The sequence below is a fragment of the Electrophorus electricus genome, chromosome 3, assembly GCF_041902795.1.
Source record: "Electrophorus electricus isolate QZ-2024a chromosome 3, ASM4190279v1, whole genome shotgun sequence".
Lineage (NCBI taxonomy): Eukaryota > Metazoa > Chordata > Actinopteri > Gymnotiformes > Gymnotidae > Electrophorus > Electrophorus electricus.
The window spans coordinates 7,286,054-7,299,659 of NC_137499.1; the positions used below are offsets into that span (position 1 = coordinate 7,286,054).

The window sequence follows — 13,606 nt, forward strand, 5'->3', positions numbered from 1 at the left end:
ACACACACACACACACATATATATATATATATATATATATATATATATATATATATATATATATATATATATATATATATATATTTCTAAATATACATCTGATCTATCTATCTATCTACACACACATGTATGTGTATATATATTTTTTTATTATAGGGCAAATAATTTACAACATATCAGATGGCTCTGGATGGTGCTTTACTGCATACTGCAGTGATGCATGTGTTGTTGAGAAGAGGTCATATTCTTGTTCAACAACACCATCCCCTCAGACATCCACCACAACATTTAAGAGTACTTCAGCCACTGTCACAGGATCACTGCTTACATCTCTAGGCCCAGATTGTGCCAGTCTTAATCCACCAAGAAAGGTACCCCAATGTTCAACTTTTATTTTCAAATAAATCTAAAAACTGATATGTTGACATGTTACAGAAAAAATTATATAGATATTGCAGCTTTGTCTGTTACTATCCGTTTTTATTCTAAAATGACAGAATGGTGAATCCTGGAAACTGGAGAATTGCACTACAGCCACATGTACTGATGGCAAAGTTATCCACACCCCAACCATTTGTGGAACACTTGGACCCATAAAATGTGAAAATGGCCAACCCCCTCAAAAAATATATAATGAGACTGGCTGCTGCTACAGATATGAATGTGAATGTAAGTTAAAACTTTTACAAAGTATATGTATATAATTATGTTATATTTGTGTGTGAATGTTCATGCTGCTTTTCAAGTGTTATTCAAATTCAAGTGATATGAATATACTATATGTTTTTCTGCAGGCACTTGTACTGGATGGGGTGGTTCTCATTATGTAACATTTGATGGAAAAAACTACTCATTCAGTGATAGTTGTTCATACATTTTGGTTAAAGGAGTTAGTGCAAATTTGAAAATAGTCCTTGACAGACAGCCCTGCAGCACTGGAAGCTCATTCTGTCCACAGAGCCTGATCATTACATACGAAGGTCAAGAGGTTGTTCTCACCCAAAAAATGACTACAGGTGGCATAACCAATGTGGTAAATAAGTCTCTCCTCTATACTTTATACACTAAATTTTCTCCACTGGCCCTGCATTTTAATCCTTAAGGCTTGTCTGTGAAGCCAGTCCCCAGGAAATGTATTTTTGTTACAGTTTTAAGAAATGTCTTGTTACTGGGAATAGTTCCACCAGCTGCCATCTAGATCATTATATTATTATGACTCTTATTTCATGACGTTTTTCTAAAACATCATAGGTAATGGTGGACAACAAGCAAATCTATCCTGCATTCAAAAATGGTAATTTCATCATCACAAGTACAGGGATGGAAGTCATGGTGATGATTCCACAGATAGAGGCTCAAGTTACCTACGCTGGTTCCACATTTAACATTGATTTGCCATTCTCACTCTTCTACAGCAAAACAGAGGGTCTGTGTGGTGAGTGAATTCTCTCCCTTATGCTTAGTCAAATTAAAATCTATTTGGAAAGTGAAGGTTTTATTAACAATGTGATGACTCATCAAAAGACACCATTTTAATCATTCATTATTTTGCCCAGGTACATGTGATAACGACCAAGAGAATGACTGCCAGTTACCCTCTGGTAAGATTGCGCTCTGCTCCCAAACAGCTCCCAACTGGCTGGATTCCAATAAGCCATGTATACAGCCCACCACCCCATCTCCAACTACTACATACACCAAGAGCACACCCTCCCCATGCAGGCCATCAATCTGTGAGCTCATCTATAGCCAGTGAGTAATAGAAATATGCTACTGTAATCCTATTCTGTCTTTGTAACTATGGCACAATATAGTGGGATAGCATGCATCTGTAACCAGGAGAACTCTTTGTTTAATTATTGCATCCATGTAACATTTCTGTTACATTTGGTGTGTTTGGTAGACACTGTTTTCAAGAGCAACTTAAAATTTCAGTAATGTTACAGAGACAGGCAAGTGTGGTGTTAGGAGTCTTGCCCAAGGACTCTTATTGGTACAGGAGGGCACACTTGCCCAGATGGGCAATTGAAGCCCAGTTATTCATGTTAGAGGAAGTGTTGGTATAGTGTTACCTACTACACTACACCAACCGTGCCATGTGTGTAGATTATGAGCAGCTCCTTTAAAATGTCTCCTTTTGTCTACATTTTAGAGTGTTTGAGCAGTGCCGTGAGGCTGTTCCTCCAGAGTCGTATGTAGAAAGCTGCAGGCATGATGAGTGCACGACAGCAGCCTCGGGCTGCACCAGCCTGCAGGCCTACGCATCAGCATGTGCTAACAAGGGCTTCTGTGTGGACTGGAGGAAGTACACAAATGAGACATGTGGTGAGTGGACAGCCTGCATCTCTGTACCTCTTGGTAAAATGAGAAGTCCGTTATCAGGTAGCTTATTCATAACACCTTTATTAGCTCTATTTATGTCGCAAAAAAGTTTGTTATTACATATCAAAGGAAAACTACAAAAACATATTTACATGTCATTACATACTGCACACTGCCATACTGTAGCTTGGTTTGTTTGTTTAGAGTGTCTATTATGAGCACTCCAAATTACTAAATCTACACTACTTTATTAGTTAGAATAGTGTATATTACTGCCTATTACTAATTAAAATTAATTAATGTTTAAATGTGGATAGTGAACAGTTGTAACTGCTGGTGATGAATCATTGTTACTGATATTTTACAGAGGTTAAATGTCCTCTGAATAAGGTCTACCAAGCCTGTGGACCAGCTGTACAACCAACCTGCAATGCACAGTAATGTCTATGTCCACCCACTCCAAAGTGAACAAATATTTAGAAATGGTCATTCCATTTTGGCAGTATTTATTTTTTTTAAAAACTTCTTTTAGCATCAGTTGTTATTGGATTATAAATACTCTTAAGGAAGAAACTTTTTTAAGTATGTGTATTATTGTTTCAGGTATAACAGCCAATACCAGGTCCAAATTCAGACAAACAACACAGTAATGCATGAGGGATGCTTCTGTCAACCAGGAACTACCCTATTCAACACAAACTCGGATGTCTGTGTCACATCATGCGGTAAAACATCTAACTCTGGCACTCTATAGCTTTGCAGGATCACAAGAGTTGGGGTTCATAGTTCTTTGTTGACTTTACTGGGGTGCCAGTTTCCATATTTTCCACAAAAATAATAGGTGTTTGTCTTCTAGCTTGCACAGGCTCTGATGGGAGCCCCAAAATGGTGAGTATTCTTATACTTAGTTCTGCTTATTTGATGGTTTGTTTAAATCTATTTGGAATGTTTTCTCCTCTATTATGTACTTTTTATATGTCGACTTCGTGAGACATGCTACAAATAAACTTGACAGCTTCTTTTCAAGCACTGCTGACATTTCACTGCCCTTTTAGCCAAATGAAAAATGGCAGAATGGATGCCAAATGTGTGAGTGTGACAATGAAACTCTGAGCATCCAGTGTTGGTCTGTTACCTGCCCCACTGTGTCCACCCCTGTATGTGATAATCCTGGAGAAGTTCTTGTCAACAAATCAGATGGATGCTGCATAAGTCATGAATGCTGTGAGTAATCTGAAGACCCATTTCTGAACGAATGATCTAAAGACCAGTGGTCTCATTTCACCACTGTTTGGTCAAACAACCTAAGAACCAAATTTATCCTATAACCTATAACAAATGGCTGCAGAAATCAAATCATTTTTTGAAAGTAGGCTATACATTCCATTTTGTCACTAAGAATTTAATTGGTAAAGACCAATGTTCTCTTTTACTGCACTCCAGATATGCCATCAAGTGGCTGTAACATTCAGAAGAACACCACCGTCCTGGTAAGCAATGGTTGCACCAGCACTGTGCCTGTGGAAATCACTTCCTGTGCAGGCTCATGTGAAACATTCTCCATGTAAGTATAAAAATACAAATCAGGTTTGGCCCAGTGTTCTCATACAAGAAAAAACCCATGCAGGTCATGCTAAGTTAGTTGGCACCCATATTAGTTCAGGAGTTTATATCCATCTACAAGAGGTCAAAGGAAACACAGGCTCATGCATGCATTGATGGGCAAACAAGGAGGCATAAAGAGTGACTTCAGACTGCATCATCAAAGTTCATATTAGGAAGAATCCAGCTCTATTAGCTTAGAGGGTGCATTATAGTTTCACTTATATTTTTGATTGAGCCATATCTTGTGTCTTATTTCAGATACTCTGCAAAGGCCAATTCTCTTATGCACTCTTGCTCTTGCTGTCAAGAGCAGGCCATAAGTCAAAAGGAAGTGGAGATGATTTGCCCCAATGGATCAAAGACAAATCACATATATACCTATATTGAGTCCTGTGGCTGCACAAACACAGAATGTGTTGACATGTCCTACAAGTGATATGAGACAGTAAGCTGAGTTCACTTATAACACCAACTAAAGCAAGCTGCTCATTCTTATCAATGGCAGACATTGGTATAATTTTGAAGATTTGCATTTCCTAGATTTTCTTGAGAATTGCTGTGGGCTTATTAATCTTTCCCTGAAAGTGCATGTAATAGTGGTAAAATTAAGAAAATAAATATTTTAACATGATCATTATTTTTGGCAATGTATGTGCATGAGAGTAACTTCTTCATTGTCTTTTACTTCATAATAAACTGCTGCAATTTAAAGCATACTTGGTACTGTACTTTCAATTAGCAATTTTCTTTTTCATATATGAGCATTAACTGCATTGTACTTAAAACATTGCAAGGGCAATTGAACTCATTACCTAAAATGCATGCAAATGATGAATAGCATGAAATAAAATGTTACATTTACATGAAAACATTCTTAAACCTAAATGATGTAGAGACTACTATGACATCTGAGTGATTACATGCTTACACAGCACACCACATCCAAGAAGTTTATTTTATTTATTCTCATGTGTACTGTTCAACAGAAACTTAGAGAAGTAAAATCATACATTTCTGGCTCTGAAAGAGTAAAGTGCTGAACAGCCTAACAACATTTCTTTGACCCGAGCCAACATTACATAATTACTTGTTAATGCAAGTGAGTACCTTCATCAGGGGTTGCTAAATATATTGTAATTTTGCTTATGGTCCGAGGCACCAGGCCGTTGTATTGATGTGACCACTTAACAACCCATAGTTGAGGACAACTGCATGTGACATTAGGAAAATAGTAAACAGCTCTAAATGTCCCATACTACAATGCATTTCAGTGAGAATATAGATGGATAAAAATCCATATCCATCACCTTGAAAGTTTAATTTAGTTGGACTACCAAGTCAATTACTACAAATTACTCTTGTGTAATAATTAAAAAAAAGGGTGCATGTGTGTGTGTGTGTGAGAGAGAGAGAGAGAGAGAGAGAGAGAGAGAGAGAGAGAGAGAGAGAGAGAGAGAAATATCAAAACAAGATTTGCATTCTGTTTTTCATTAATATGGCCACGGTCACCACTTGGACATAAGATGTGTGTAGTGAGTTGCATTTCAGAGAGACAATGTTTTTGCTGTCTTACATAACTTCCAAAGAACATGGAATCATTTCTGAAATCAAAATCCTCCTTTAAAATAAACATTTATAGAAATCAACATGGAATTATTATAGAATTTTTCTTCACACAATAATTTTATCACCTTTGGCATTTTGCAAGAAATCAATTTCACATATGTAAACAAGCCATAGAAATAAATGTACTCTGACATTGACCACCACAAGCAACATTATCACTAAACAGTGTCTAGCTTGTATACCTGGGACTGTTGGTATAGGTAAAAGCTGAGCAGAAGAATTTTGGTTAATAAAAATAGATAAACACACAAAACTCAGGATTTCCAAATTATTTTGGCAGGTTTTTAACATAAGCACTAGCTAAATCCAGAATTAAAGGTAGCCGTGGGCTTAAATCATGGTTAAGTTCAGACAGCCTTAAATTAAGCCATCTCACTTGAACGCACCTTCATAGGTTCATAGGACACCTCCTATGAGACAACTCTGGCTACATTTGTTCAGACCACCACCTGTAATCCCATATCCAACTCTCTAAATTAAGATAAAGATATAATGTCACATGAGTATGTTGAACATTTTAATTGATGCTATAAACTATATGGATCCAAGTGTGAATATCTAACAGGATTCTGAGATGATCTTAAGTTAAGATGAAATTATGTATCTGTTGGGTACAGGACTTGGTGCTTGTTTATAAATCGAAAGCAGTGTTTACACTAAAGTTTAATTACCGATACTACTGAATGTGTCAGAGGGTGTGTATAGTAATATAGTTGTGAATCTAGGTAGAGCAATATATAAATGCATACCTTTAAAGCAATATTAGGTGAACAACCAGCATATAATATGATGGCCATTTGAAAAAAGTTCTAACATTGAACTGTTAAATCATTGTCTGTATCATTTTAAAATTTCCCACTGCCCATGCCATCTCTAAAATGTGACAGCTTTTAATATAATTTTAATCATCCTCAAAATAAATTATAGTCCTTTAAATATATATAGCTATATTTATACAGATAAAAGCACATTTTAAACACAAAACAGACATATACAGGACAGACATATACAAGACAGACTGGAGGGTTCAGTGAAAACATGGCCAAATCCGCAGACACATGCGGCCAAAACGCAGAAACCTACATACTATCTAACTCACAAATGGCAAATAAAAAGTTATATAATCACACTGGGGGAAGCTGTCCACTGTCCTGACTTTGGGGACAAGCAATGCATTTTGGGAACCGTAAAGCATAGCCTGTGGACTGGGGTACATGTTTACAAGATGATGGTGTGGTGGACAAATGTTGGTTTTCTAGATCTCTCCAGTCTGGGACAGCCAGGAGGTTACACCTCCTCAGCCATCTGCAAGAGGGAGTTAATGGCAGCGTCCTTGTTACCCTGTTGAGCCTCCAACACTGTGCGGATCACTTCCTTATCCAGGTTGGGGAACATGTCATGAAGGGCCTTCAGATCCTCCTCGCTACAGGGGGTATTGTGAGGTATGGCAGTAGGAACTGCAGGCATCCCCATGGGCACCACACCCTGGTTATAGACACCTGGTACACCTGCAGCAGCAATTACAGGCAGGAGAGATTATGAGTGCTTGAAGAATCATACTTTAGATTTATACATTTGTGGGTTATTCCATTACATTCAGTGAGAGAATACAATGCATGTGTGTCTACCATTTTTCACTGTACAGTTTAGCCTGTGACTGTCTTGCTTCCTCCTGAAAATATTGTGTGCCTTCATTGTTCGGAACGACTGTTCAAACACACAACGCTTATCCATGCCATCTCTATCAGGGACTGTTCTTGCAGATTCTCCAACTCTGTTGTCTGAATCACACCCATTCTACCAGCAATCACCACCACTATGCCATCACCCCCCACCCTCCATGACTGCTCACTTGCAGCACGCATTGGTGCCGATTCGATCCGGGGTTGTTGTTTTTTTGGTGTTCTTACTGCTCAGCTAGATGTGCTGCCAACATAGTGAACAACATGGTGAATACAAGATAGTGAACATGCTTATTTTAGGTATTAATTCCCATTTCATTAATTCCCATTTCAGTGTTTGCACCCTGGCTCCTTGTTAGCCTTACCTCTATATATATTTGCACCCAATGATCATCTTGGCCCTTAAGCCCAAACTTGACCCTCTGACATATGACTTGAAGGACTTATCCTTTGCTTCCTGCTCACGACATTCCATGTTTACTCACATACCACATCTACTGTTGAGCTAATGCATCAAACTAATTCTATGACATGCAAACAAGATCCTCCTACAATTACACTTCTCAGACAGTGTTTGTCTGATTTCTATCACCCCAGTCTTAAAAATAGTTAAAGCTAGCCTTATAGTGTCGTTCCCCCGACCTTCTTGACTTGATCAAGTACAGCAGATGAACTGGTAGCTGTGAACCAGAGCAAAATTTGATGCAATACATAAGCTACTAGCATGCCCATTTTAATATAATGAGTCATCTCACAAATGTTTTTTGTTGTTCGTGACATAGATGACTTGCAAAATGCATAAATGTGCACATGTGTGCTGTTTCAAGAAAGAGAGATATGTGTTCACATTGCAGATGGACACAGGTCACTTGCACTTATTAATATGAGCAGTCCAGTTAGACAAATCCCGATCTGAGCAAAGAAATTGGAAATGAACAATGTGCCTTGTAAGGTGAATGTAGTCTTAATGTTTCCATTTTCCTTTGCTTCATCTATTGATCCAAGATAACTGAAACCCATGGGACTGGGCTGTGTGCTGCAGAGCACTAAGCTCAGGCTCCTTATTATTCTGGCTGCCCTCCCTCATTACACTTTCCTGGGTGAACTGTGCCAAGGTGGGAGTTGTCCGGCTGTCTCCATAGTTTTCCCCACATTGTCGAATAGTTCACTAAAATTTCCCCCCAGGGCTGCAGGTTGGGGACTTCACATTGTGCCCATGTGTGTTGACCCTTGTAGGCTGAGTGCCTCACAATGAATAACCATGTTAACTGTGGCTGTTGCTGTTGCTGAAGTTTGTGACAATGTTGTGACACGTTATACCCAAATTATAGACAGGTTATATAATTACAGCATGAATAAAGTAAACAGAGTGTGCATTGAGAAAATATACACACCTGCAATGGGCACATAGCCAACACCCTGCTGGTACACGGTAGGCATTAGGACCACAGGCTGTGATGCCATCATCATCCCTGCTGGCAGAGACTTTGGCAAAGAAGGAACAAAGGAGCACAAGAAATTGAAGGTAAGAGAATCCTTGATCTTATGAAAGAAACGTTTTTTGTTCAGGACACATTCATGACAGCTGTAATTCATCAGGCTTTCCTATAAATTTAACTCTTTAGTCAGCAGAAATGTATGCATGTTATTTTTCAAGGTCATGCTTGCAGAATGTTTTTGTCCAAGCTGTTCCAAGTGGCCATCACTGTGACAGGGGTGTAAGCCTCTCGGTCAGTTTAAGAATGAGGGTAAGATGAAGCTCAGACTCACAGTGTAGGACATGACAAGATTGATCATGCCCTCCTTATCATCCCCCTGTCTGCCGCTTAGGCTAAACCATTCGTCCACCACGCTGCCCTCCCTCAAGCTCTCAGGGATGGTCACATGTGTCCATGCAATGCGGTCGTCCATAGAAAACGCCCTCTGAAAACCAAAACACAATAGCTGTTTAGGCATAGTGTAGGCCTCTGTAAACACAGACCCTTTCTAGTGTTGTATTCAGTTTGTTTGTCTATAAGGACCCTAACCTCATCAAAAATCTCTAAGTAGAAGGAGTCCACTCCAGGTGGGACAGTGCATTGGATAATTTTGTTCCAGCGGGGATTCTTTGCACCGTTGTGAGCAGTGGGAGTCTCATACACAGCATACCCAAGTCGAATCCTACAATAAGGGTCCATGCGCGTCATGCCATAGTTTTTGGCAAGCTTTGCCTGGTTAAGAAAGGAGAAGGAATTCAATAACTAAATCCACAGATGTTATGTTTAACTTCTTATCAAAAGGTCTGACTCATCATTTGCCCTTTTCAAACAGACTGAATACATGCTGGCTAAAGTGTAGCTAACAATAAAAATGTGATGAGTCATGACAAGAATGAACAACATATCGCCATGACAAAAATCAATACATTTTTGAGTTTACACTTATGGACAGTTTCAGGCAACGAGTATATGATTTAAATGGCACAATTTATAGTCCAGGTGGAGATGAATGTCATTAAAACAATCTCCATCACAGCAGATATCTCTAATCATGAGTATTTTAGTAAATAAGCCAGGAACATGAAATATCACCATGCATGTAACCCCAAATAACTGACGCAGACAAATGTTAAAAACAGTACAGTTAATAATTTTAAAATTTGACTTGAACAATGCATTTGCAACATTATGAAAAAGTCTGATCAACATTCCTGATGTTTTCTATTTGAACACCACTGATTTGAGATGAAATGGGAACAAATTTCAGTGAAATCCTGAACTATGAAAAATACACTAATTCATGGTTTAATCTTTTAAGTTCCCAGAACCACCATTGTTTGTATACACTGCTGCTGAAGTACCTGGACCACAGTGATGCTCAGTCTGCCAACTGTTCCAATTGAGCCTCCATACTGCAACTGCTGTGCTGCCTGAGCATCCATCTGCACCTGCTGCTGTTGTTGGGTGGGAGTGATCCTTAGGAAGTCCTGAGGCAACTCACCAATGTACACCTGAACACAGGAAGTGAGAAGGACTCACTTGTGCTTAAAATATAGACATTTGGAGTACTGTTTCTTTCCCAATTTGTTTGATGCTAGTACCTCTTCCCTTAGGTCAACAAAAATAATACAGACAAGCAACTAAGACCCTTTTCAGAGCTATAACACAGCCTCTTTGGCAACACCCACGACGTGTAATGTGTTACACGTACTTGGCTAGCTAACCTATGATTAAAAAATGCTGTGAAGTTGCATGTAAAATATAATCGCTGAGACAAAACACCAAAAAACCCCGAATAGAACACTGAAGTCTAAATCCTTTCGGATAATAAACACAGTTTTGTGCAACAGGGTGATCAACCGTGTAATAGTTACTATTTTACCCAACAGTTAATGTTAGATTTGCTCACAGTTCAGTCTCAGTGTCCAACTAACTAACCCAAGTAACTACCTAGCTATGTAGCTAACTAGGTATTTAACTACTAGCTAACTAACCTAATCGAGTCTCCGAACGCCGCATCGGGTAACTAGCAAGTTCGCTAAGCTAACCTAGCTAGCTAAATGTCATATAGCCAGCTGGCCAAACATTCAGCTAGCTAGGTTAGCTCGTTAAACACGGAAGAGCGTTAGACAGTGAGACTTGCCATAACACGACAAATTAAAACAACTCAATTTTGACATTTTTAACAAAGATTATCAGTGAAGTCTTTACATGCACAACAAAAACCAACGTAAGACAGTTAGCTAGAATGATAGCTAATTAGCTAATATAGTTAGTTAGCTTATAGTTTGGTAGCTAGCTATTAGTCTGACTGGTAGGGTACTAGCGTTACTGGGTAGCTAACTAGCTAGCGCTAGCTAACTTAGGTTACCTAACTAGCTACCTAGAAGCTGCTCTTCATATAAATAAGCAGACTTGACGTTCGCTCTACCTCTGATTTGTGTAAATCTAAAGCATAGCTACTAACCTGTCCTCGCTGAGTGCTGATTGTTGTAGCCATCTTACTTAACAATGTAAAAAGGAGAATTCTCGAAGGAGTGAACCAATTTATTAAGTGTTGTGATGTTCCTTCTCTTTTATGGTTACAGCATAGAGTTGCAAACCAGAAACTTACTGCCACCTACTGTATCCTTTTTGTAGCACATACCTTTGCACGGGAAGATTTCACAAGAAAGGGGTAGTGCCGCCCTGTGCTAAACCCGGCTTGGTCTCTCAGATGAAATGACCTGCAAATTTAGTCACAGGAAACAGTCACAGTCGCAGGTTATCGATCAAATGCTAGATGAAGAAAACAGACCCAGAGGCCTTGTGTAGAATGCAAACAGCAGATAGCATATAACTATCACTGATGTTATTTTAACCAAAGCAACTTACAATTATGACTGAATACAACATGAGCAATTGAGGAATACGGGCTTTGCTCAGGGGTCCAACAGTGTTAAATTGGTGGTGGGGCTTCAACTAGCAAGTTTCCCATTACTGGGTAAGTACCTTAGCCACTGAGCTAGCGCTGTTCCCAACTACCAACGATGTCCAGCACATACAAATATTTTTGTGTATGAATTATTCACCACTTTACATCTTACAGTGGTTCAAGATAAATTATTTGAAGCTCAATTCAATATATGCCTCACAGTTACAGTGATCTGGGTTCAATTCTGGCCTGGCTGCTGCCTGCATGGAGTTTACATGTTCTCTCTGTGTTTGCATGGATTTCTTCCTAATAATCTGGTTCCAAAGATGTGCAAGATAGGTCAATTGGCATCTCTAAATTGGCCCAGTGCATGGGTATAACTTTGCTTTGAAAAGTGTTAGGAACCAGTTATTGCATTCAATACAGCTGCCCCTCAGATTCATGTTCTCTTTAAGAAATCAGGTCTTCAGGCACATGCGTTTACTGAAAAGGTTCAGGAAAGGATTTATGGCTGCGTTGTAAAGCCTATCAGCACTGAACAATACAAGAAATCAGCACTAACATAACTATTTATAGTACAATTGTTTTGTAGTACAATTTGTTTAATTTCAGAAAATGTCAGTTGTGCTGTGTTTATTATCTTGGCATTGTGTGACAAAATATAAGCACAAACATTATCTGATACTGTCATTTTCACAAACTAGTTGGACAGATGTCTGCGGCAAGCTATTATATAAAATATTTTCAGAGTACATTTTTAAAAGCAGACAAAATCTTCAGAAAGAGATGTGGACATATCCCCAATGCCTATGGTCCAGTGTAAATGAGTGCATGGAAGTGTGCCCGGCTTGCTGTGCTGTGCTGCCCTGACCCTGAACTGGATTAAGTAGTTTAGAAGATGACTGAATAAATGATTCAGCAGAGTCATGGTCCTGGATAAAAAAAGATGGAGGTGCCGTTATAAATGGTCCTGCAACATCTGCCAAATGGCAAAATTGTATACAGATGATACAAGGGTAGAAGTTGGAGCCAAATACTTTTCTGGGTGTTGCCACTGACAAAGCGTTCTTTTCTTCTGATGTGTTATTGGCATACTATACCAATATGCAGTATGCTCTGTATTGCACTGGTAGAAGGCCATTAATAACTCAAAGGGCAGCTTGGCTCTACTGAGTGTCCCTAACAGTGCCATATTCACCAAAGAACTGGTAGTGGTTACCTGGGAAAGACTGTTAATGGTGCACACATCCGATACACTTTACTCGTTATCAATTACACACACAGCTCTAGAAAAAAATAAGACATCACTACAAAATGATCAGTTTCTCTAGTTTTACAATTGATGGGTATGTGTTTGACCAGGCTGAGCAGTTTTGTTTTATTCTGTAAACTAGTGGCAACATTTTTTCCAAATCCAAGATAGAATATTGTATTTTAGAGCATTTTATTTTAATGAAAATGACTAAACAATCTCATATTCATTTATAAACAACATAGTATTAATATTTCAACTTAGGATGAGTCAAGAAATCAATATTAGGTAGAATAACCCTGATTTTTAATCATGTGTCTTGGCATGCTTTCCACCAGTCTTTCACATTGCTGTTGGGTAACTTTATGCCACTCCTGGCACAGAAATTTCAGAAGCTTGGCTTTGTTTGATGGCATCCATCTTCCTCTTGAACACATTCCAGAGGTTTTCAATGGGGTTCAGGGCTGGAGATTGGGCTGTCCATGATAGGGTCTTGATCTGGTGGTCCCTCATGCACACTTTGACCTGGTTGTGTGACATGGAGCATTGTCCTGTTGAAAAAAACATTCAGAGTTGGGGAAAATTGTCAGAGCAAAAAGAAGCAATTTTTCTTCCAGAAGAGTTTTGTAAGTGGCTTGATTCATGTGTCCTTCACAAAGTCAAATCTGCCCAATTCCAGCCTTGCTGAAACACCCCAAGATCATCACCGATCCAGCACCAAATTTCA

At 38.9% G+C, this 13,606-nt stretch overlaps 2 protein-coding genes across 2 annotated transcripts in view; one reads left to right on the top strand and one right to left on the bottom strand.

Annotated features, from left to right (window-relative positions):
• LOC113586059 (uncharacterized) overlaps nt 1–4,641 on the top strand; it is a 29,805-nt gene extending 25,164 nt beyond the window's left edge. The window contains exons 30-41 of the mRNA XM_081710087.1: nt 157–371; nt 498–669; nt 795–1,033; nt 1,252–1,435; nt 1,557–1,752; nt 2,153–2,325; nt 2,690–2,759; nt 2,926–3,047; nt 3,179–3,210; nt 3,378–3,546; nt 3,766–3,886; nt 4,186–4,641. Of these exons, the coding sequence (XP_081566213.1) occupies nt 157–371; nt 498–669; nt 795–1,033; nt 1,252–1,435; nt 1,557–1,752; nt 2,153–2,325; nt 2,690–2,759; nt 2,926–3,047; nt 3,179–3,210; nt 3,378–3,546; nt 3,766–3,886; nt 4,186–4,363 (1,871 nt within the window). The 3' untranslated portion in view covers nt 4,364–4,641. The remainder of the gene's footprint in view (nt 1–156; nt 372–497; nt 670–794; nt 1,034–1,251; nt 1,436–1,556; nt 1,753–2,152; nt 2,326–2,689; nt 2,760–2,925; nt 3,048–3,178; nt 3,211–3,377; nt 3,547–3,765; nt 3,887–4,185) is intronic.
• A 222-nt stretch (nt 4,642–4,863) lies between these two features.
• Nucleotides 4,864–11,313, bottom strand: tollip (toll interacting protein). The gene is made up of 6 exons (XM_027023926.3): nt 11,181–11,313; nt 10,075–10,224; nt 9,263–9,445; nt 9,006–9,158; nt 8,630–8,720; nt 4,864–7,061 (listed from the first exon to the last, which is right to left on the bottom strand). The coding sequence occupies exons 1-6, from the start codon at nt 11,211–11,213 to the stop codon at nt 6,841–6,843; spliced, it is 831 nt and encodes a 276-aa protein (XP_026879727.1). The 5' UTR covers nt 11,214–11,313; the 3' UTR covers nt 4,864–6,840.
• Between the last annotated feature and the right edge of the window lie 2,293 nt (nt 11,314–13,606).